Source organism: Toxotes jaculatrix, chromosome 12 (genome assembly GCF_017976425.1).
Source record: "Toxotes jaculatrix isolate fToxJac2 chromosome 12, fToxJac2.pri, whole genome shotgun sequence".
NCBI classification, from domain to species: Eukaryota; Metazoa; Chordata; class Actinopteri; family Toxotidae; genus Toxotes; species Toxotes jaculatrix.
In genome coordinates, this window is record NC_054405.1 from 7,815,588 (window position 1) to 7,841,363 (window position 25,776).

Below are 25,776 nucleotides of genomic sequence, written 5' to 3' on the forward strand. Positions count from 1 at the left end.
AGGCTAAATTTGTATTTTTGAAAAGTGAAAATTACAAACACCAGAAACATTACCATGTTTGAGGGGAAGATTTAGCAGTCACACCGCATTGTCCTTGCAGGTATATAAAAATCCAAATTTAAAAATTTGATTATGTCTTAAAACAATGACATAAGAGTGTGCTTACTTAATGAATCTTCAGATTTTTATTACTTTGTACATACAAATTTATCGAAAAATGCCAGTATCCCCTGGAGTTATGAGAGTACAGACAATTTATTTTAGACTGTCAGGACTTCGACCGACAAATGCGGCGCAGCCTTCAGTCTGCCCAGTCGTCCACAGCCCACAACCCGCGGATTTACAATCAACAATTGACGCATATTTCTGTCCAGGGATACCTTTTTCTCCTATCGGTTTATTTTCTAAATATGAGGTGAGTGCAAATCGCTAATGTGGAGCAAAGCAACATGTCTAATTAGCACGCTATTTAAGCGCCCCGGTCTACGCTGTAAATCTGCCTTGCAAGATGGCGACGTGGTTGAGAATTCAAAGGTGAATTACAGGCTAAGTTAGCTAGCTAGCGACAACAACAACATCTTAAACGTCATGTTTCAGCGCGTAATTGGTGAAGAAGCATACACTTCGAAATATATGTTTATTGTTGTGCATGTTTTTGGTGCATTTCCGGAAGAGCTCTCTTGTGGAAATAGACCCATCCCCCAAGATAGGCTACAAATCCAATTGCGTTTATATGATAGTATGGTGTTAAAAGACAACAATAACAACGCACAGCAGCAGCATTTCTCACGCCTAGGTTGTGTATGGGACCCTGAAGTTCACCATGGTTGCTGGGTTTGCATGTAAACTACCAGAGAGACCATTGTATATGCTACCTAAAATTAACTTTACCAAGAGTTTCACCGGGAAACGACAAAAGCAGACCAAAGCAATGTACACTGCATGCCTGTGCCTTGAAAATGCTTTAAACCACGTCGGAAAATACAATTAAAACTGTGAAATGGAAATGAGAGAACACCCAGGAGCAAATGTACTGCGCTCACAATTTCTTTTATCTACTTTCATTATCTATGGTAAAAGACAGGAATACAGATTAAACTGGATTTTGAATATGTTCAGTATATCATTCCCATCATGGGTTTCTGTGCAACCTATTATGAAAACATGGATAAAAACAGAGAAACAGGTTATGAATTATCAGGTCACTAACAAGGGTTGCGACAGCTGATTCAGAGGGTAAGCATGTTAACATTATCCTGCACAGTCGGTTTCTTTGAATAACAAAAAAAGATGCAGGGACTTGCATGTCTTGCTCAACATGGAGGATGCTATCACATAGACTTGAACCCAGGAGGTATCTTTTTTTCCTTTATTGGGAGTACAATAGAAAGAAATAATGTGCTCTTGTTACTTGGAGCAAAATTGTAGAACATTAGCAGTGGAGCTAGACCTCATTAGAAGACTTGTCAAAATCCTTCCTCGCAGCATCCGTGCATCAATTTGTGTTTCCTGTTTCATTAATTGTCAGCCCTACTGGTAAATATTTGGTCAAAACCTCAAATTACAAGTTCCTAATCAACTGAGTTGAACCCAGGCTAGTGAAGATGATGTAGGAGCAAACTAAATGAAAGTGTAGGAAAGCATAACAGTAAAACTTGTAATATTTTGAGGCAGCTGCAGTGCTGCTGGGTGCTCTTTCAGTTTTCCTTTTGTTATTTGTGACAGTTTGCATTGAGCTGATTTGTTCTTCCTCAATTTGGCTCAAAGCCAGATGGTACTGATTAAAATGAGACCTAGCCTCTTATACTTTTAAGAACCAGATTTTATGATCTGTCAGGTGTTGGGTCTGTGTAGAGGACATGGGACATCCTTTGTTACTGTTTTTATCACTGTAAAATATAAAAATAGCTCTTTTGTTTATGGTAAAAAAGCACCATCTACCAGCAGCTAGTTACAAGTGACTTTGTCAAGACACTGTGGATATTTTTAGTATTTCTGAAATTGTGAAAGTAGATTATGTTCTGGGACCCACCAGGCTGTGGCCTGCGGATTGAAAAAATAAAATAACAGCTTCCCACCCTGGTTATGGTGGCAGTGGTTGTAGCTTTTCCAACCCTGAAGTTAGCGTCATAATGTGTTGGCATGGTGGTTATGCTATAAATCTTGCAGACCGAGAATAAAAGTAATGGAGCCTGCAGAACACAGATTCACATCTGTGCCCCCCCCCCCCCCCCCCCCGCCCAAAAAAAAAAAAGAAAAAAAAGAAATGAAATGATGTGTTGTTCTAAACCAACACACAGAAACTTTTCCTGTATGTCTTTGGTAACATTTTTTATATATAATAATATTCAGACTAAATACAAAATGTGTGTTTGTTCAGTTGCAAAGTACTGGGATAATTATATGTTCAAAAGGTCACAGTGCTTCCTGGCTATGTTTTGGGTCCTGTTCTTTGTATATTGCTTTATTGAACCAGGCTAACACGATATTAAGCATCTAAAATAAACTCATTCAACTAACATGTTTGTTTAAATGCAAGTGAACTATTGATTTGTCAAAAATTATATTAGGCAACAACTGGGATGTTATTCTCAGGTAGTGGCAACATGACAGGAAAGTTGAAATCACGATCACTGCTCATGTGTTTGTTTGGTTTGACATGCAAGGGTAGAGATGATACTGTTTTACCACAGCTACAGAGAAGAGGTTAATAAATCTGAGGAACTATTACAATGTACAAAATAGTTTAACTTTTCAAATGCCATTTCATACTTCTGTTAGATTCAGTTGTGACTCCAGATACTGTTTTTAGTCATGAATTTTTGAAGTTTGGCCCTCAGAGCTAAAATTATTTTTCATAACTTTTTTTTTTTTTTACCCAAACGAAGAATCTTTACTTTTCAAAAATGATCTCCACTTTTAACTTTTCTTTGATTCTTTGTAATCTGTGTAATGTAATTCCATCTAGTTGCATCTAGAAGTTATTGGTTCTGCATAAAACAGAGTGCCACAGATCGTACTAAATATAGCTTTGGAGCTGAAAAAAAAAAACCTTTTAAGATCATTTGACTGTGTATTTTCCCAAGAAGGATTATCTTAATTTCCTTGTAACTCATTTTATGAGAAAGTTCTCATATTCATTGCCGATATATAAAAGATCCAAACATGTTATATTGCGCCTTCATCATTTAATAAGTTCTTGAAAATAGCTTGTTTTTTGTACTTTCCGCTGGCTGTAATATTACATTTAGTGGTTTTATTTCATTGTTAGATATTTGTACTCTGTTGTCATAAAGGTTTTCTGTTTCTGTGTGATACCCACTGAGCCTGTTTTTCTTTGAGTTCAGGAAATTTGCAAGTTCTATCTTGTAATGGTTTGGTTTACTGTATACTAGGTGATATCAAACTATTAAGCATTTAACTCTTTTGTGTGAAAGTAAATTATGTTAGTTATTTAACTGAATCCTCAGCAGCCTACAGCACATTTTCCCTTTGAAAAGCACCATCCTCTCCTATGAATTACGTTCATATGCAAATATTGTGAAGAAGCACAATATGCTGCCTAAATTATTTGTTAGTAAAATGAGAAAACATCAGCAAAATACTTACTGGTTACTTCTTTGCTGATATGTTTATTTTCAATTTATCTGCAAATGTTCATTGTTAAGATATTTTTTTTTACTCCAGCAATACCCAGTGATTTTAGCATTTTTCAAGGCATGATTAGGTTAAGGCAGTTAAAATAGCTCAGTTGAAGTTGGGGAAGAGCTGAATGTTTAATGGATGGAGGGGATTCCAAAGGTTTTGGCTCTGATAATGCAACAAACTCTGAAAAGGCCTGCATTTTTGCAGATTTGAGCTGACTAATGTGACAAACACTCCACATCCAGACTAATAACAAATCATCAGCAGTCAAATCAAGTTATCTCAGTTATCTGTGTTCGCAAAACAGCCGCCTTCTTTTTTTCACCCACAGAAGGACAGCTTTGGTGTTTTCTAGAGCTGCAGCTGCACAGTATGGCCCAATGTTTTTTTAATGCACCAGTTGTTCCAAGATTGTTCTTGTACTTTTGGTTTAAAGGCCTTGAGTTAAACGAATAGCCCTTCAAGGTAAACTAAGAGCTTATTGTGGTGCTGTTTGAATTTGATTCTTGTTGCACACACTGGCAGCAGGAGGTGATATGAGCAGGGCAGTGCTTTAGGCCTATACTCACCTGCATGGCAACAGAAATATTCCAGAAAAGGAAAATATGTTAGAAAACATGACACTGATAGTTCATCTCCAGCCCTACATTCCCTCTTTGATGCTGCTGCAGCAGCAAATCTCTCGAAATGCAGTATGTTTTGACAATACTGTCCACTACTGCCAGCCTTGGGTGGCCTTCCTCTTCTTTTATTATCTCTCATGCTCTCAAAAGATATTCATTTGATACATTAATCATATTGTCTAAAATCTGACTTAAAAAATATAATTTATGTCTCTGTCTTGGGGCAGGTGGTTTGTGTCTCCAAACATGGTCTAGCCAAACCCTCTGATCCGTGAAGCCGCAGAAGCCCGCTAGCACTGAGCCAGGATGTCCAGTAGCTCGGGCTACCCTCCCAGCCAGGGGAGCTTCAGCAGCGAGCAGAGCCGATACCCAACACATTCTGTCCAGTACACCTTCACTGGCACTCGCCACCAACAGGTAAAACCGTCCTTCTGCTTTGCTGTATTTGAGCTAACAGTGGTGTTTGTTGCTACAGGGCCATCGTTCTGGATGTTGTTGGCTTGTATATGTGACCGTACTCTGAGGAAGTTGGAAGTTATCATATAAATGCTCTATGAGTAATAATAACAATAAATAATAATGAAACTTAATGTACGTAGGACTTTTCTTAAAGTTACAAAGGGAAAATATCAACAAAGCTTCATGGATCCTGATACCTGGATTTTGGCTTGAGGTTTTCTGCTAACTGTTGTTTTTTTCAGCTTTGCTATGGGTAGCTGAAACTTTAGTGGTACTATAAAGTAACCACTGTTTCTTAATACAATGGTGTGGTTCCATTACGGATACTGAGCGCTTGATATTTGCAGCTGTTTCATAACCATCACCATCGACAGGGTTTCATTCAAGACAATGCAGTTTGATTGTAGTATATTCTGACAGAGGATGTGAGCTGGATTCAGCCTGGTTTTCTAGTAAAAACAAAACAGTGGGCTTTTGCTTTCTCTTTTGCACACAGCCTGGGGAATCACAGGGCAATTCCATGTGTGGTAAGCAAGAGGCGGGCTAACATTCAAAATAAGAAGGGTCATTTCTTTTTTTCTCTTAATTGTGATTTGGGGTTTTGGTGAGACGGACAAAAAACGAACAGCGAGGTGAGGTTCAGACTTGGCTGTGAGCTTGGCAGGTTGAGTTCAGACTTTAATTTCAGGCTCGTGCGGTGCTCCATTAGAGATGATTGCTTGGATGCAGTCTGTTGCAGTGAAGTACAATAACAAAGTAAAAAGTAAAATGTTAAACTAAGGGGACTAACAATAGCTTGTTTGTATTAAGTCTATGAACATGTGGGCCAGTCTCGGCAGAAATTCAGAGATACCTGTTAAATGAGGCCTTCGGGCTCCAGCCTAAACCTGTGTTGACAATTAATCTGAATAGGTTCATACAGAAAATAAATGAGAAGCCACGACTTTGTCTAGCTCGCCATGTTCAGTGTTGCCCAGACCAAGCTGCAGCTTCATCTACCAATTACTACTTATTCAATCTGCAAGTGAAATGTGACTGAGTTTCTATGATTAACTAGCGTATTGTGGTGGCATTATTCGTTTTCATAATTTGCATTGATTCTGGTTTTATTAATATTTTAACTCTTCTCACTATTCTTCCTGTGAAGAAATGCATATTTTGATTTTCACATTTGTCCAATCGAGGCATGTTTACAGGTTTATGACTTAAACTGTAAAACTGAACTATTACTGAACAAGTATTTGGGATATTCAGTTCAGTTTCAGTGATAATGCAGCTCTGTAAGGTTTGTAGAGTGTTTAATTCCAGCATTTTCATTTCCAGTTGTGAATATTGGATAATGTTTGTTTGCTGTTTTGGTTGACATACTTCTTAGAAGCTTGCTTTCACAGAACACACTGTCAGCAGTACGTTTCTGAGCATTTGGATTGTTTGCTTAAATCTGGGACAAAACTGGAGTTTGGAAATTTCCTGTAACTGATTTCGCTTGTTCAGGTTTGTTTGGAGGTCACAGCATGCTGATAACATTTGTGTGATATTTAACCAATAGCTTTTTGATAAAAGCTTTGGTGTATTAAAAAGGTTTTAATCAATTTTCTTGACATCAACGAAAGTAAGTTTAGTTTGCCAGATAAAAGCAGTGCTGCTGGTTTCAGTAATTTATTACATCAACAGAATGATGAGATGTTCGATTACAAAGTCTGTGCCTTAAATCCATCGGCCACCAGGATGCTCCTCAGACAGCGTTTAATGGGGCTCACGGCCCCACACACCATCTTCGTAGTTGCATGAGATGAAAAAAAAGACTCTAAAGCTGAAAAAGATGCTTCAGGTCACTGATATGTGTAAAGCGTGAATAAAACAACTAGTGTAGACAGTTGTATTGATTAAAAGATAGAGACAGAAAACTGAACAACGTGGTTCAGGCTCACCCAGTGTAGACAGGACTTTGCCTTTCTGTAAGTATGATTTGGTTTCCTCATCCGTGAAGTGCTTTGTTATAGTTGTAGCTTTGGAGAAGCTCATGATGATGCTTCAGTTTTTTCTTGTCTGGTCAGCAGACCTGTCCATTGCTTCACACATAGATCTCCCTCTCTTTCATACTGCCGTGACCTTGATCAGATGTTGTTTGTTGTGTGTACGTCTTACCTCCAGGATTTCACCGTCCCAGACTATCGGACTCACATGCAGGATCCACAGGGTCGGAGAAGACCATCTTTACTGTCTGAATTCCACCCTGGAACTGAAAGGTAAAGGCTTCACTTCATATTTGAAACTGTTTCCTAAATATCTGACAGATGGGTTTTTTTTTTAAATTAGTTAATTTTAGGGTCTGTACTGTAGAGTAGGTTTCCCTCTTGCGCTCCCTCAAAGATGCCATGGATGTCTGCAGATTGTTGGAGCTATACACCTGCACAGACAGATGTAGCGTCTGATACATCTGTAAATTTCCTGTTTATTCTGTTCTTCAGGCCTCCAGAGAGACGCCATGGTTATGAACAGCAGTTTCACTCCATCACAGCCCAGCCTGAGCATGAGGCCTTGGAGGCTAAACGCCCTCGCATGGAGACTGTTGCTGAGGCCCACATCACCCGCACCCCTCCCACTGCCGGGGGCATTGTCCTGCCGATGCCCCATACAGTACAGGACAGCCTGAGAGCCACTGTGGAGGTCAAAAAGGTCACTTGCTCTCAAAAACATGGGTGACACTTATCTTTTCCATAGTTGTTCACTATTGAACTAAACCACGGTTTACACTGCTTGTGAACTTTCCCAACCCGCTCCTCTGTTTCTGAGATTTGTAGTGTCAGCATGTGTTTGTATATACTATTACAGTCCCCGCCAAAGGGTAGGACCTTTTCTGACACTGCCTCAGCGGCTGTTTTTTTGAAGTTTGTAGAACATGACTGTGGGGACTGGATGGAAGCGTTCAGTTTTGTACAGATTTCGTGCTGTAGCTTTTTGTAAGCTCAGTGACCCTTTTTTGTTTTTGCCAGGAGTCTCAGTTCACTGTCAAAGTGGAGTCCCCATCCCCAGGAGGACCTACACTACACATGGGGGAAGAGCAGGACACTTCTCCTTCCAAACTATCCAAAGAGGAGCTGATCCAGAGTATGGACCGTGTGGACAGAGAGATTGCTAAAGTGGAGCAGCAGATCTTTAAGCTGAAGAAAAAGCAGGTAGGTAACCCAGTGAGACCTTTTGTCTCTGAACATGCTTCAAACACAATGGGTGTTGTGTAAGAAAACTTGGCACAAGTAACAGCTTTTAAATTAAGCAATAACCCATGAGACACTGATTTGATTTCTGAACAGCGATGAGGAGAAACATAAACGGCTTATTGTTTTTTATAAAATGATGTTTAATTATAAACCACCATAATAGAAGTTGTAAAGGTCTTGGGGTTGATTTATGGTTAGTTTTATGATTACGTTTTGAGAGAGCTGGTTTGACAGTGGCTGTACGTGAAAGGTGAGGTGATCGTCATGTTGCCATCTGATCTTCAGAACACAGATGAATGTGTGCAGGTATCTGTTGAGCTGTTTGTGTGTCAGTTCAATCCAACCACAATTTAAATAGAAATATTATTAAAAGCCAGAAGTAACTTGGACATTGGAATAAATAAATAGAGCCACAGCAAAGTCATAACAGGCCAAAGGGGTATGGTCGGCGATGTATCAGAACAGAAACATGGTCCACTGTTCAGTGTTTGTGAGGAGGCTCCAGCTAAGCCCTCCAGGCTAGCTTGTCTTCTCAGTGGCGAGTTTTAATCGGCACACAGAGACCTTTAAATACAACCTGGGCTATAAGATGCTTCGACAGATCTATGGCTTAACAAGCTTGTTGCCCGTCCTCTACTGTGTATATTTACCAATTAGGTGCTCTCAAAAACATGCTCATTGTTTCAGCCGATCTTCCTGTCTGGATTAGTTTGTTTTTAATCGAGTTTGTGGCTGTCTTTCTCCAGCTATCTTTTTTGCAATTCTGTCTCATTAGATAGGAATGTAAGCTGAGCTTTGCTTGGAGAGACTACCTCTCAGTTTTTCTCTCTCTCAGGGATTTGTTTGTTTATTTGAGGTATTTCAGGAACCCCTAATCTTGTCCCTGTAACCTGGTAGTTTACATAACCTTTAACTTGTAAACATTGACCTACCAGACACTCGTTCGGCTTGTCTGTCAGTATCAGCATGGCCCCAATGGCAGAAACCTTCAATTCTGTTAAAAAAAAAAAATCTTGGACTTGAACAAGCCTGCAGAGAATAATCTGATAATTCCTCCATGGACCTCAGATTTCAGAAGATAAGATCAGATCAGCACTGTGTAGATGCATCTTTGTTTTCCACCATTATAGTATGAAAATAGATACAGATCAAAAACATAAAATGTGTATTTTCTCTGTGCGTGTTTTTTATGTGTCTTTTGTGTCTTTGGTCAAAATTTTTGTGTTGTTGTTGTCTCTTAGCAACAACTGGAGGAGGAAGCAGCAAAGCCAGTGGAGCCAGAAAAGCCAGTGACCCCTCCCCCAGTGGAGCACAAGCACCGCAGCATAGTCCAGATCATCTACGATGAGAACAGGGTTAGTCGTCTTCCGCTCCAAACACCAAGACACACTAACAATGAGCATTAGTCCTCCTTGTTCCTTTTCTTCATTTTGTTTATGCTTGAGAGAATTGCAGCTATTCTTTTAGCTATCATCTCCACCGCTCCAAAACCTTTACATTGGTTCAGTTAAAACCCCTTAAATTGTGCTGCAAAGCGCCAAGCTGAGCCAACGTACATCTCTGCTGTGTCCTCACAGCCAACCATTGACAGCCTCCTCCCTGAAATCACGTCATACTGCACAGATCTCATGGCTGACGTGTGTCTGTCTGTGTTCAGCTCTCAGTACTTTTATAACTTCTAAGTGAATCTCTCTGGTTTGGAGTTTAATTGCACTCCAACATGCATGTTTGTTCTTTTGAATATCAGCCTTATTTTATTGTGTAATTATTTTATTTTTAGCCGTACCTGAGCTGTGCTTGGTTAATGCTGAAATGCTCCACACTTCACATTTAAGCTTTCCACGGATGAAGCAGTGGGAGCTGTGGAGCAGCTAGCTCAGCTTAGCTTAGCTCAGCTCTGCATGCATATCCCCACCCTTGTCGCAAAACAGCATTTGGCATAGTGACGTTTTCATTTTAAGAAATAATGTTCCACTAAGTCTGCTGTTGGTATATGTTGGAATGTCTTGTGGTTTCTGCATTATTGATGTTTTGAGGGCAGTAGCAAGAGAAAGTAAGCATGTCTTTACTGCAGTCTCTTTTTGTGAAATATTTAATAATTTATTTTTGGTTAACAAAACAGTCAAGAATACATTTGAGCTGCGAGCAACAATTAGTCGATCAGTTAATCAGAAGTAAAACTTTATAATCAGTTAATTGACAGTAATTTCTCAAGCAACATTTAATGGTTTCAGGTTCTCAAATGGGAGTATTTGTGGCCTTACATTGTAGTAAATGGAATATTTTGTTTTTGAGTTCTGTTTGGACAAAATGAGAAATTTGATGTCATCTCCGTGTGTTGCATTTTTTTGCTGGTGTCAGTCGGTTCATAGACCAAGCAATTTACGGATTAATTAAGAAAATAATTAATCACTAAGTCTAGTCATTATCTGTATTTCACTTGAACAGTGAGTGAGTGTGTGTGTGTGTGTGTGTTGCCAGAGGTCACTGTAGTTCATGTTTGTCAGACAGTGTTGTGTTAAGAGGCTGCTGAGACACGCCTTCCTTCTCAGTCAGCCATTAACCCTTTAGGCTCTAAAGCTGCTCCAGCTCTGTGCACAGCACTTAGTCTGGCAGCCGGGGTTGTTTTTCTTAGTCTGTAGATGGGGGCTTATAAAATGTGAAAATAAAGAGTTATTCAGTATCGTTCTGAAGGTCTTGAAAAAGCTGACAGTCTGCGCTGATCTGGGAAAATGTCTTTGTTGCTGCAGTGGGAATGTTCTTTATTTTTTTTTATCTATCGATATATATCTATATATATATATATATCTATATATATCTATCTATATCTATATCTATATCTATATCTATATCTATATATATATATATATATATATATATATATATATATATATACTGGTATCATGTATATTTGCTCACTTTTTAAATGCATAAAAAGTAGCCAGGTTTACTTTGAATTTATGGTTATACCCTTTATCTGTAACTTAGCTGGATAGTTTAAATTGCTGTGAAAGTGGTTAAATGTATTAACCAGTGCATGGCCACATTTAGGTACTTTCTTAATTGAAGCTATGATGTTTTTTTTAGGTGAAATGTTTTGTCTTTGAAAGTGCTCAGATTACAATTTCCCTTTGCTTTTGGTTGAACTTGTATTTAACTTATCAACTCTTGTTTCTTTAGAAAAAAGCTGAAGAGGCTCATAAAATACTGGAAGGTCTTGGTCCCAAGGTTGAGCTGGTATGTGATTTTAATAAAATGTTTTGTACTCGCATGAGCTTTGATGTAGAAGTTAGTAGCTCAGTAGCAAGTTAGATATCACTACTTGCCTAATAGTCAAGGATTAATCCACCACCTGTTCCTGGTCTGCTTTGTCTTTTCTTAGCCCCTATACAATCAGCCGTCAGACACGAAGGTGTACCATGACAACATCAAGACGTGAGTATCTAAATTTGTTCCACAGATATCATAAGCATCTGTCGTCTTTGTGAAGTGCAAGAACTTTGCAGCAGACATGTTTCACATCACTTTTACATTATAGGAACTGTCTCAGCTGAGCAAAGTGTTGGAAGTAATGCTGACTTCAGCAAGATAAACCCATCTGATAATGCGGTCTAATCTGATTGCTGAGTCACCTGGTTCAGTTGCCCTACTGACACCAAGGAGAGTGATTGAGAAAGGAAATGAAAGAATGCATGTGTGTCTGCGTTAGGTGTATTTAAAATAGACTTGTGTTGGGGGTTGAAGGTCATGCCGTCTAGGATAAAACGCTTATCAGTGTGTACTATGAGAGCGGCCCATCTGGCCCAGTCTTTTATCAAGACAGACACCACCTCTGTGTGAATTTGCCGTATAGGCCACACTCTCAGGGTCAGCTCTCTCACTGTTCTCTGCACACAGCCACCATCATGAGTAAACACAAGTGTTCCCACTGTTTTGTACCTGTCACACAAGAAACAATGATATGTTCATGATATTTTTTTGGTGGGGGTGTTGGAAAATAAATCAAGCTCTATCCCCCTGAGGATTTTCTAATTTACAAAGCTACTTTTGTACTTGCTTTGTACTGATTGGGGCATTACTTTTTTAATGTGTCATGCAGATTTTTATGATTTCTGGTAAACAATAATTTGTGTTATTGTTGTATTTCAGCAACCAAGTCATGAGGAAGAAGCTGATTTTGTTTTTTAAGAGGAGGAATCATGCTCGTAAACAAAGGGTAAGTGTCCTTGGTGTTAAGAAATCAAGTTCCAGGTATTTCTGCTTGTGCGACGGACACAGCATTAGTGGCACCTCCCATCACATGGGCACTATAACAGTCATATCATACCTGACTTTGCACTCAGATGACTTCAGCCGAACATTGGAAATATTACTGGGATTGTTAAATCTGTTGATTCCTGGTATCTACCTTGTTTACCTGAAACTGGAGAATATTGATGCACATTTCTGCTTTTAAGATTTGTATTTTTTCATATGTGTAAATTCAAAAAGCAGACACAAGCCAGCAAAATGCTTAGTCTTGACTCAAAGAGAATATAGTCTTAATATTACACGTAAGCACTTTAACTGCATACTTTTGCTCTGAAACTCAATTCAGGAAACTACATTTGTAATTACAAGGTATCTGTGCATTTATTGTGAAATCTAGAAATTTTGGGCTGCAATGAAACCAATTAATTAACCAGACCAAGAGTCTATAGCTGTTCTAGTGGCTCTATGAGGCTGCACATAGGCACAGCTGTGCTTTGGGCTAAATACTAACATCAGCATGTGAACATGCTCACAGTAACATTACTAACATGCTGATGTTTAGGAGATATAATGTTAACCATGTTCATCGTCATAGTTTGTTGTGTTAGCAGCAAGTATATGGGAATGGGATGAGAAGGTAATTAGTTTTACAGGTATTTGGTAATAAACCAATGAATTGATCCAGTTACAATTTAGTGAAGGTCAGAGTTAAGTCGATGAGACGTTAAACCTCAAAATGTCCACGTCATGGTGGTGTTAGAGAAAAAGTAAGCAACTTACCAAAGTCATTTGGCTGGGTACTGTTAATGTCCACAAAATGTCATGGAAATCCATCCAGTAGCCGTTGAGGTATTTCAGTCTCAACAAGACAAGTGGACAGACTAACCAACACTGTGGTGCATTAGTTATGGTGAGTACCAAATGGGAAACGCCTAGGTTTCCCTTGTTTGTTGCACAGTATTGTGTGAGCCATGAGCGGTTTTTATATGCATTAGAATAACAAATATTGTCACATCAAAGAACAGACTTGAGCAATGCACTTTTCAAACTACTGTCTCTCTGTCTTTCTTATATAATGATTTATTTCATTTATTTCAGAGTCACCCCATGCTGAAACACTTTGCTTTTTTTTTTTTTTGTATTGCAATGGCTCAGTGGGTCCCACCTTTGTCTGGCTGTTCCCTGTCAGGGTCAGACAGACCTTTTGGACCCTGAACAATGGCAGAGTGCACATGGCCTCATGCCAAGAGGAAGGTGAATTGTTTGTCCCTTGCTGCAGAGAGTGGAAACGAGGGTGTATTGTCCTCCCAAAACAGGAGCCTTTCCAAAATTTCACTTAACATTTTAACTCTTACGCCTCTGGAAATGAGTTTTAATTTTTAGGGTTTTTTTTGCACAGCAAAAGTGTTTACATGTAAATGCCAAAAAGTAAGCATCTGTAACAAAACAGCAATGAGCTTATGAAAGCTATTTGTAAACAGAATAATTGCATCAGAACAAACTGTGCCGGGGTCAGGACACTGAATTAGGCAATTTGAAAGACAGACACAAACCCACAACAAACACAGCCAGTTCCTGAGCAGCATGTACTCTCTCCACTCTTCTGCTCTCACTTCAAGTTCCTGCAGCCTCTCTGTAGTTGTTTACTTTTGTTGTCACGTTCACTTTCAAACATAAACACTGATTTCAACAGGGTTATATAAAAAATAAAACATGCACTGAAAAGTTCATGTTCAACTACACAGACTATATAGGAACTATTATATGGAAGAGAAGTGTCATTGTCTTTGTTGATAATTGATCTGATGTTTAGGTTTTAATAATTGTTTTCCAGTATTTGCATCTATTTTGCCTCTAATCTTCAGTGACCTAGCATGACCCAGCAACACATTACATCACCTGTATCTCCAGTAAACTGAGCTCTAACCTCTCCCTACTCAGGAATATGAGATTTGCTCACCTCCTAAACTTATTAACCATTGCACAATGTTGTATATAAATAGTGCTCAATTGAGATCAGCTGTATTTCATAATGGCACCATATGAGAAGTTTCGTTTTTATTTGAATCAAAATAGCCCTGATTTTAAGTAACCTAAATGGATTTAACGTTGTAACTCATGATATCCAAAACTTCTATGTGGATCAAGATTGGACGCCTACTCCTGATACAGTTGTGCGTATTTCATGCTGTGTACACAGGAACAGAAAATCTGCCAGCGCTATGACCAGCTGATGGAGGCATGGGAGAAGAAGGTGGAGCGAATGGAGAACAACCCCAGACGCAAAGCCAAGGAGAGCAGAACACGGGAGTACTATGAAAGGCAGTTCCCTGAGATCCGCAAGCAGAGAGAGCAGCAGGAGCGCTTCCAGAGGTACCAGTATTTACCTGTAACTGGTCAGCAGAGTGACATACTGTATTTGTGGCGCAATATACGGTTGGCCATGATTGGTTCTTTGTTCAGAAGCACACTGATACAGTTTGCTTTACAGCATTCCTCTTCAGCTCCGTAATTTCTATTGGTTTACTCCGGAAAGGGATAAACCAGGGCTGCAACTACTTACTATCTACTTTATCGATTGATATGTTAATTATTTTCTCGGTATTCCTTAGAAGAAATGATTGTTCTGTAAAATGTCAAAAAAATTGTGAAGAATGTTGGTCACAGTTTCCATGAACCCGAGTTTATATTATTACATACTACTACTACTTACACACTATTTCTGTTTAATACAGGTAGCTGAGCTGGGATCAGGATCAGATTTTATGACAAAGGCCTTAAGGGGAATACAACCTTTTACTTGTATTTCATGTGGTAGTGGCCTTTTTTTAGCAGTACATTAAGCCATCACAGACCGAGGTAGTAAACATGTTTTGTTTAAAACAGTGAAGGATCTTGCTGTATGTGTGGAGGTGATCAAAGATGGAGGGACTAGAGTGAAATAATATTCACTCTGGAAATCTTTTGATGCATCCATAATGTTGACAACAACTGCAGCCGCACCCAGACGTTAAAATAGTCTCCTCCGTTTTTAGGATATCTGCTCAGCTATCACCTAAATGGCGGACACTTGGTGTTGTGTGGTGGCCTACTTTGGGCCGAGACACTGGCTGTCTGGGTGGCTCTGGAAAGGGTGGGAGACAGGGTCAGGGTCCAGCGTCTGGTTGTTGCTGGCGCTGATGCTTTGTGCTTTCATTGAAATCTCCAAGTAAGAGTTTGCATGTCAGCACTGTTTACGCAGACTGCTAGACCATGAAGAAGGAAGCAAGTAATAACTGCTCAGAGACTTTTATTTATTAATAACTGGTACAATGATTCTGTTTGTTATCAGAGCTTATAATGTTCCAAAACTTGTCTTGTGTGGCTCATGTTAACAATTTGACTTGGTTTTGATTGGAAAGGAAACAACTGTGCGTAAGTCACTGAGAGCTTAGAAATTTTAAAATCACTCTCTTTGCACAGCATATAAATGTAATGCAATGTTTAAAATGCATTTGTATGTAATGCAGTGTGTCACTGTTTTCTGTAGGGTTGGACAACGAGGAACAGGCCTCTCTGCAACAATTGCAAGAAGCGAGCATGAGATTTCTGAAATCATAGATGGCCTTTCTGAGCAGGAGGTGGGTATAAACTGTAGTGCCTCTGAAATATATTACTGTGTAGCAGAGGCTGGGAGCAGATATCCAAATAGAAAGATGGTTTATTGAACAAGGGAGACTGTTCTCTATTGCAGTGGTTCTCAACCTGGGGGTCCTGGCTACTGCCTGGGTCGCAAGGTAATTTCTGAAGACAGACAGATGGTTGTGGAGAAAAAAAAGCATATTAAAAATAAGTTAACATACTTTAGACTGGGGAATGGCTCTTACATTACATCGTCAGTACCAGGGATATAATTTGCCTTGACATAGATTTTATTGAGTGTGTTTTTGTGAGAGGCAAAGTGTGCGTGCACATGAGTTTCTGATTCGACACAGTATCGTGCAGCTGTAGCCAGTTTTGCTAGCTATCACATGGAACACCAGAATATTCAGCGCTTAATTTGTAAATTAGGAGGTCCCACAGAGCACAGAGAGGGTGCTGTTCCAGTGGGTCAGGGGGGAGAGAGAAAAAGTCACGAAACGCATCAAAAATCCTGGAGCCTGGAGCACATGGGACAACGCCTAGGTGCTAGCTGGTAAAACTCAACAAGACTAAACCAACAAAGCATTATTTATTATTTATTTAAGTTATAGATAATATAATTTGCAATAATCATTCAAAAATCAGCAGGGGGAGGCGCGTAGAAACTGTTAACTGAAGCTGTTAATGATTTGCAGCTCTTTCCCTCTCTCTTTGACTGTCCCTTCACCTCTCTGTTGTTTCCCTACTGTCTGAGGTTCTTCTGATTACTACAGTGGGTGGGTGAAGGGGGCTGAAGTTCTGCGGTTTACAACTGCAAAAAGAAAGCAGGTTAATAAACTGAATGAAATGACGTGTTCTGTCTCCAAACACCAATCAGATTATTCTTGGGGGGTCGTGACTCGAAAAGGTTGAGAACCACTGCTCTAATGGAGCAACAAGAGCAACTTTGCCTGTCCATGTTCACAGAACAATGAGAAGCAGATGAGACAGCTGTCAGTCATCCCGCCCATGATGTATGACTCCGAGCAGAGGCGAGTGAAGTTCATCAACATGAATGGCCTGATGGATGACCCAATGAAGGTGTACAAAGCCCGGCAGTTCATGAACGTTTGGACTGAACATGAAAAGGAGATCTTCAAGGAGAAGTAAGTTGGTTTTTTTTGTCGGTGGCACGACATGTCTGGGTCACAGTCTGTCCCCATAAATCTGTACTGCAGAAATGTTTTATACACCTTAATGCCACCTTGCTCTTGCACTGATGTATTTTTGGCTCTGGCACATGAATAAGGGCTGGCATCTCCTTGCAGGTTTGTCCAACACCCCAAGAACTTTGGCCTGATTGCCTCCTATCTAGAGAGAAAGGTAAACTGCTACTTATATTTTCACCCATGCCAAATTATGAAATATACGGCCGGATTTGCTATTTATATCTTTTGGGTGGTACATTAAAGACTCTCCCAAAGTCAGAAACACTCCACGACTCTTTTAGATGCAAGACCTTAAAGCTCTATGATCGCCTTTTTGTAGTGAAATATAAACTATAAAAGTTTTTGTTAATGTTGTAGTTGAGTCCAACAATGATGTAATGAAGTATTTGGCTTTGATTATTTAAGCATTCATCATAAAACCCTGTCGCCCATTGGCTGTATACATATCAGCTCTAAATGCTGCGATCACGATAACAATAAACCTGTTTGGTGTGTGCTTTCTGTCTCTGGAAGACAGTTATTATTAAAATATTGACTGTGATATCATACTGCACAGGAGTAATTCGTATGACCTTATATGTATTAGTCATATAAACTTTCACATGAGCAAAAGAAACAATCACATGCTTGAATAGGTTGCGATTTCTTGTTTCAGTGTGTTGCTGACTGCGTCCTATACTACTACTTAACCAAGAAGAACCACAATTACAAGACACTTGTGAGGCGAAACTATGGAAGACGGAGAGGAAGGAACCAGGTAAACCTAAGACTTTATCAAATATACTTTAACAGCTGGTCCCTCGTCTCGTCTCAGTCAAATGCTCTTTGAAATTAAATAAAAGTCGGATCTCCTGATGAATAAAATGGCATTAAAGCGTTAACGATGACAAAGTAGTAAGTTCAATTCAGTTTGAACTAAAGAAGAACAATACGTCTGTGTTTAATATTTTAGATCTAAACTTTACAGAGAAACGAGTATTTATGGAGTTTGCGATGGAAACGATTGTCAGGTGTCTGAGAGATGTCATTGTTTCACCTGCTCAGTTTGCAGCATTTGGTTTGTTTGCAACACCTGTTTCATATTTCCACACAAACCTGACGGTGCATTGATATATTATGCCTGCCACATGTATGACACATGTGCCACACCTATCTATAGTGCTAAGTAGTAAGGATTTGGACTCCACATTACTGAAACTAATCATGGGTCAGAGTCAGCAAAGCAGGAAGCAGAGAGGGCACGCCCCACCTTTTCTTGAACTATTAGCAAATAACTTTTGGATTATAGATACATTTGACCTGCTTGTGTGTCAGTTCTCCTAAAGATACAGTATTAAAAAGATACAGTATGTATACTTCATCACATTCAGTCAAATATATATTTGCAGATAGATTTTGCACATTGGTTTAGGAAAATGCATCCAGGATTACAAAAACTGACGTTGTTGGGACAGTTTGGCACAGCTTTGATTTTGATTTTTTGTAATCAGTTAATTAGTTCATACACAGAAAATTAATTGTCAGCTATTTTTAAAGTGGTTTACTTATTTGTGTAAGATTAAAAAAAAAAAAAAAGCCAAACATTCATTCTGTCCAACTTTTCATCCACAGGGATTAGCTGCTTTACTTTGTCTCATGTGATATTAAACAGAATATTTTGGGTTTTAGGCTGTTAGACCGACAAAAAAAAAGCTGATAAAACTTCGGGCTTTAGGAAATTGTGACAGACATTTTTCCCTGTTTTGAGACATTTCATAAATATAACTTTATATATAATATAACTTATAACTGTTACTTGATTTATAAAGATAACAATCAACATATACATCAATAATGACAATAATTGTGAGCTGTGGCCCTTTTTCAAATCCAAGGAAAAAAAAAAACACCAACACACACACTCGCATTATTATGATGTACCGTGCTCTGATCCTGTAGACAGACTCAAAAGTCCAAACACACAATGGAGACAAAAGGTTAGGCCAGGGCAAGGGTGACAGTCAGAACACAGGGAAACACAATCCTCATTATTGTGACAAATAAAACCATTGTTTTTTTTTTAAATGATGTGATTCTGCAACAAATATCAAAGCAAAAGCAGCATCAACAGGAGCTGGAGCAGTGTCACTGAACTGAACACTTTCACAAAAATCAGTAACAACTAATGCAAAGGAAGTGAAATAATATATTTCTTCATGGACAGTTCATCTCTAGTTAACTTCTTAATTTTTGCACCATTCATCATATGGACCTGCCAGCAATTGAGAGAGGACTTGTCCATTTGTGTGACACAGAGTACCAAGCAAGTGTTGGAAAAATGTCTTTCTGTATAGGCAGCCTGTGAGCTGAGGATAGCGTTCTGAAGACTGTTTTTGGAGTTCATGGTCCTTTCATATGATGGATCAATTGCAGGTTGCTTTTTCGAAATTTGAGAATCAGTGTGGGTTCTGTGTGAGAGATAGGAGACACATAAATTTCCCTTCTCTGGTGTTTCCCATCAGTTTTTTGATCTCAGTAAAACCATATGAAGATCCGTAAAATGCACATTTGACAGTTCATATCAGACATGCTGAGCACTGATACATGCCAGGTTGTCTGTGTTCACTCAACCATTTTAGCATCATCTGTAGTGCAGTGCTTAACATATCATGTTTCATATCTTTTAAAGGTGGTTGCTACAATATTATGTTTACACTTACGCGTGAAATTGGAACACATGAAAACATTTATTTTCCACTTCAATGTAAAAGTGGGTGTAAGATGGCTTCTGTCATCGTCTTAAAATTAGGTCAGTTGCTTCAGTGGCTCCAGTTTTTACAAACCATCATGTGGTTGCTGAGAATGTGTTTTTTTCTTTCTTTCTTTCTTTCTTTCTTTCTTTTTTTCTTTCTTTGCCATTTGGAGTAATGCTCATCAGGATATAGTGGATTTCCAAGCTACTGGTGTGACTTAACGACTGCAGTTTGAATGAGCAGAGTGAGTCATTAGAGAGGGAAGGAAGACGACGGAGTGAGCAAAAGCAGGAGCAGTGGAATGTAGGGTGAGTGAGTGAAACTGAGTGAAAAAGCCCTCAGCGAGACAGAGTCAGCTCTGGCAGCTTATCTGGTTGAGTGTGTGCTGTTGTTTTTTTCATTTTCCATTTCCTCTTCTGCTCCTCTGAGAGAGAGCGAGAGAGGGAGAGAGAGAGAGACAGACAGACACAGGGAGAGAGAGAGAGAGAGCCACCCCTCTCTGAAACAGCTGAATTGGTACAGCCCGGCCATCTGACAGGCCCAAAAAACTCACTGTGCTGCTGTGAGTGCCAATCAAAGAGGAGTGCACGGCAGGGATTACCTTGAGTGACCCTGCATAGATTAGTGCGTGCATGTGAGATGGACAATTCTTTTGGCGGCTTAAGCGGCCTGATGACACGCTTTCCTGGAATATGTGCGGCGGTGCCGTGGCCCAGCAGCCCTTCTAAGGAGCTCTGCTATGGTGCTGTCCTGCCCCTCTACTGCTATCGTTACCACCGCTATGGAACTACTGGAGGGTAAACTCACATTTGCAACACCAGTAAGCTGTGGCTCACAGCAGAGCAAAGGGGTTTTTGTGACCAACAAATGAGCTTGCAGGTATGTCCCTAGCTTTGAAACCCCAGATTTTGTTTTTTGTTTTTTTGTTTTTGTTTTTGATACTGCACTCAGTTTATTTTCGTAGTCCTGTATCTTCTCTTTTTTTTTTTTGTCCGTGTCGTATTTTCTGTTGCTCTTTTGCTTGGGCAGTTCATTTCTTAGCCTACATATTTACTTGAGGATTGTAGGCAGTCAGACTCAGCTATTTTAGGGTAGTTTTTCTAGGACATGTGCAGACATGGTTTTTAAATTTGCAGTCAAGCCAAGGCTGTGTGGTCATTCATGTACATATGTGTTTATGCTATGGAGCATGAATGTTTGAGATGAGAAAATGTAGAAATTAGTTTTTAATGTCATATTTCAGTGCGGAGTTTATTAGGCATTAGACACTCTGACATTAGATTTAATGTTTCTTTAGTAAATATGCAATATAATGTATATGTCCCCCATGTCAGCAGAAACGTATTGACTGTACGTCTGATCTCAGTGAATATTCTGACTAGGCTTGTGAAAACACACACACACACAAAAAAAAACGACAATAAACATCAGTTCAGTACTCACAATACACACTCTTGTGGAAGCCTGCATAGGCTACATCCTGCACTATGTCTGCAACCATTTCACTGGTTATTTTCAAAAGTATAACTTGCTCCTAAAACTCCATGATTGTGTCTGAGGGTCGTCTTTCTCGTGCTGGTCTGTTCTCACAGAAACACTGCATCTCTATATCTCTGTCAGAGACTAGCTCCACCCTTAAAACACACGTCTCAACAATAGATTTTTTGTAGTAAAAAGATTTTTTTAATGCGGGTTTGGTAATGTTTGTACCAGACTGTTTAAATGGAGATCTGATTAGTATCAGCTGCAATACAGTGTGGCCTTTTCCGATCTTATGGTCTTGATAAGTTGATGAGCGTTTATCACTGTGTAATATTTATCTCCATTATAGCCAAGGGAGATGTGATTATGTTACAGCTTGATGCTAACTTTCACGTTTATTTTAGTCACTCTGTAGGGCTCCACTATTGGGGGGAAAAAGTATTTTCTGATTCCAGTTTGATATTAGATTATTTTGGTTTGGCCTTGGTTTTCTTGGGCAGTTCACACAGCATAATGTGGTAATTTGGTGGTTGTCTAGGAGTGCTGTTTACCAGGATTACCTTTAATCATATTTTAGAAATGTGGTTATTATCAGTTTTTAGAATTGTCAATATTTTACGATTAGATTTTTTTCCTTTTAGAAAATTTAGCTCTGAAACAGACTTTGCATATCCAGACCAAAATATGCATATTGTTGTGATCGTCTCTGAAAGATTTTTTATGTGTCCTGGAACCAGTTTTGTTATTACTGGGAAAAAAAAAAAAAAGAATCAGCTTATCTGTTGATCAGCCTTTGTCAGTAGAACCAAAAACAAATGTGAAACAAAGACTGCGTACTGTGAGAGGAGGGCAGGGCAGAAGTTACAACTTTCACTGCAAAGATCCAGTTTTACAGCAGCCTTCTCTTAAACCTGATCTCATCTGATGCACTAAAACACCTGCGCTACAGGCCATATTTTGTTGTTTTACTTGCTAAGACAACACAGTCAGAAGAGCGTATCACTGACAAACATCCAGAGCATGTGTTTGTGGTAAAATACCAGAATGGAATACAAACACTGTGTTAGCATGTAGGGGGAAAAAGTGAGTAATTTGTGGTTGTCAGAGCAACATCTTACACATTTAAAGATGCTGCTCTGACAACATGAAGTTTGAGCATGAACATGACAATGTTTTGAATATTTTGGAGGAGTATACATTCTCAGGAGTGGGAGGGGAGTGGCCTGCTCACACCTTTATGTTTGATCAAATCATTGACTTGATTGTCTTGGATATAAGCACCTCATTGTAACACTTTTCATGCTGATGAAAGTCTATAGTTGAAACACTCCAGTCATGTTTTTGTAATATGAAGTTCTGCTTTTGCTGAACACCCTATTGGGACTTTCACTTTTTAAAAAGTTATAAAACAGGGCCGACAGAAGTCTTCTCTTGGAAACATAATGTAGCCATCTCCTGTCTTTGGTCTTTTTTCCCCCTTGTTTTGTTTTACGCTGCTTCTCACAGTTTATCCTCACAGTTTTATATTGGTTTATGTGCTCAATAGTATCACATGTACAGGGTGAGCAAATATGTAAAACTCTTTTCACATGTCTGTTCCTTGTTATGAGGGTCCATAAAGGCAAAATGTTTCTTGAGAGCCCTTTTTATAATTGCCTGGCAGTAAAGTTTATCAAGCAGTGAATTCGATTTCATTGGTTTGTAGCACCGATGATGAGATATTCTCTCCCTGCACCGCTCCTTGTAACCAGGGTAACTGTGGCAAATTTTTAACTTTATTTTTGACCGTAAATTATTCCACGACGAATGCTTAGGAATTAATGTTACTCTCAGCTGGACAGTGCATTTTCATCCAAAATGAACGAATGCTTTATACCGCTGGTTAGAATGCTTCTGATAAAAGTATTGTTTTAAACTTATTCTCTTATTCTTTTTCTTGTTCCTTCTTTCAAGGACTTTACTCGAGTGTTTCAAGGGACTCACTTCGTGGCTAATTGTGTCATTGGATGATGGCAATCATTGTAATGAATTGCAGGGATGAAGGTGACGCATAGTAATACTTACTGTGATAATAAGTTTTTTCATTTCCTGTTCCTGCAGTGGAGCTGCTTGAAGCAAGAGTGAGAGATTCCTCTCTAGCGGCCGAAGTTCTGTGGTAGGAAAGGGAAGATTGACTTGTGGCTCTGTCATTTCCTAAATCAAACAGGACTTGTGAATCAGCAAAAGAGGGGAGAAATTAAAACTCTCAAAATATTCAAGCCAGGTCAGGAAAGAGCTTCATTTAAAAACACTGAAGAACCACAGAACCACAGGGCCTCATTGACTTTTGGAGAACATCTGTGTAGAGGCTCTTTACGCAGTGTGGGAGAAGAGGCAGGAATGCCACGGCTCTCTGACCACCTCCAAAGCAAACACTAGCGCTCCCAGACCCAACCAGAACAGCATCTCAATGAAGGACATGTATGGGGAGAATAACTCTGCCCTAAAACAGTGTCCTCTGCAAAAAGGTCTCTGAATAGTCGAGTGCCAAAAACATTCTTTGCAAACTCGCTGCAGGCAGGAAATGAGTCAAGAATTTAAGTCCCAATCCAAGTTTGATGTGGTCCTGTGTGTATACATCAACCTAGTATCTGAGCTCTGAATCAGCAGGGCTTTCCTTAAAGAACGGAGCAGAGCAGCTGCATCATCATCATTCTGTACTGTCGAGCCATCATACCACTGCCAAAATATTTTTACATGAATATTCTTAAGTGGTTGCAGCATGCAATATACTAAATATAGGTTGTAATGAATGGCACCATCATATCTAGAATTCTGACGAGACCCCTGATCTGTATCAAAATATAAACACAAAAATAGCATGTAGGCAACAGTGTTGACAAATAAGCAATTGACAGCGATGACATCAACTACAAATCAAATTTTCCTGTTTTGTCTGCCATTGATTTGAGGGACTCTAAGGGAAGGATATGAGCTAAACAGCCTAATATGATGAATACTGGGGAAACTTAATATAGCATCACATGCAGTTTTCTTTTAAATATTGTTGATTTGATTTTGCTAGTCATGTAGCTCCACTCCTGGAAGGCAAAACCCTCTGATTATTGGCTCTGTATAGTTAGAGCTGGCTAGAGCAGCCACTAATTCTGCAAGTCAGGAGACACAGACTTGAAAACAGCTGCTATCCTTCTTACTGTCTGTTTTTACAGAGTTGTCAAGCTTTTCTCTATCAGGCTTTATTGTTTGATATGGCAGCCAAACTCCTCATGTGCAGAGCCATGTTCTTGTAAAATAGAGAGACAGCCACAACCCTGCTTTTGTTTCTTTTCTTTTTTTTTTTTTTTCTCCAATCTTGTAGCCCCGTCTTCCTTCTCTTTGCCTCAGTCCATATCTTTCGCCTTTACCATTGAGTGAAGCACATTCCTTGGCCCCATCTGGTACCAGCATGGGATGTTTGGCTTGGCATAGCCAGACTTGTTCCAGCACAGCGCTTTCATGGAACAGGCAGGAGGAAGCATTCTGTGGTGTACCGCGCCAGCAGTGATGATAAAGAATGTTGCTCTGCCCTCAATCACTCTGTCGGACCTGTTTTTTAAAATTCAGTTTTGAATGATGTTTTCACTCTGCTTCTGTAGGCAGTGATATCGATCTGAACTCAACCTCCACCCTTGTTTTATTTTAAAATACTAAGATCATCTTCTCTTCTGCTTAAGTTAAGACTTGCTGTCTTTATCTGTTGCAGTGTGGTACAAAATTCATAATGAGTGTTATAGTTCAGCCCTTTCCTCTCTTTCTGGATTTTGCTGAGACATATAAGACACGAGCACTGACCATGCTCCAAATTTCATCATTTTGTAATTAAGGCGGACGGACAGCAAACAGTATCTGCAATGTGGATTGTTTGTGTTTCATATGTTTCTGCAGATACTGTGAAGATGGTATAACCTTAAACCTGTCTGCACAGGGTGTACAACTAGGCTCTCCATCTTCTATCTAGTCGTTATGCTTGTTGTGTCTTTAGTTTTGTGGAAATCTGATAAGCAGCTTGAAAATAAGAAGTTTAATAACCGCATGGCAGCATATCTTTCTCCCATTCACCTAACTTGGTCTGTCTGCTATCAAACTGAATATTTAAACGGAGTATTCAGTCCCACGTTCTGTTGTACAATTTTAGATGGTCCTTTGGGCTCACAGGGCCAAAACAGGCACTGCTGTATCAGTCGATGGTGGCTATCGCTTGGTAGCATTCAAGAAACCTGGAACAGGAAGTGTGTAATTGTCAGGAGGGGTGTAGAAAAGGGTAAGGGTGTGTGGCAAGTGTAAAGCTACGACATATGTATATGTGGTAAATTCTGTATCACAGTTAAGTAGCATCAGACTGGTCTAAGATACATCAGAGTATGGCCCTTAAAAATGCTTGTGGTGGTTGTTTTAATGACTTTTTTTTTTCCAATGTATTACAAGATAGGTTTTTACATCTGACTTGATACCTCTAAGGAGTGAGTAGTATGCACTTCTTTGTATTTTAGTTTGA

At 39.4% G+C, this 25,776-nt stretch overlaps 1 protein-coding gene across 6 annotated transcripts in view; it reads left to right on the forward strand.

Annotated features, from left to right (window-relative positions):
- Positions 1 to 295: 295 nt before the first annotated feature.
- The window catches only part of ncor1 (nuclear receptor corepressor 1), a 52,379-nt gene continuing 26,898 nt past the window's right edge, over positions 296 to 25,776 (forward strand). For all 6 annotated transcript variants that reach the window (XM_041050809.1, XM_041050811.1, XM_041050815.1 and 3 more), the window contains exons 1-14: positions 296 to 415; positions 4,496 to 4,685; positions 6,882 to 6,976; positions 7,199 to 7,406; positions 7,724 to 7,906; positions 9,190 to 9,303; positions 11,129 to 11,185; positions 11,331 to 11,383; positions 12,098 to 12,164; positions 14,400 to 14,572; positions 15,729 to 15,819; positions 16,787 to 16,965; positions 17,128 to 17,182; positions 17,684 to 17,785. In XM_041050809.1, the coding sequence (XP_040906743.1) occupies positions 4,575 to 4,685; positions 6,882 to 6,976; positions 7,199 to 7,406; positions 7,724 to 7,906; positions 9,190 to 9,303; positions 11,129 to 11,185; positions 11,331 to 11,383; positions 12,098 to 12,164; positions 14,400 to 14,572; positions 15,729 to 15,819; positions 16,787 to 16,965; positions 17,128 to 17,182; positions 17,684 to 17,785 (1,488 nt within the window). In that variant the 5' untranslated portion in view covers positions 296 to 415; positions 4,496 to 4,574. The remainder of the gene's footprint in view (positions 416 to 4,495; positions 4,686 to 6,881; positions 6,977 to 7,198; positions 7,407 to 7,723; positions 7,907 to 9,189; positions 9,304 to 11,128; positions 11,186 to 11,330; positions 11,384 to 12,097; positions 12,165 to 14,399; positions 14,573 to 15,728; positions 15,820 to 16,786; positions 16,966 to 17,127; positions 17,183 to 17,683; positions 17,786 to 25,776) is intronic.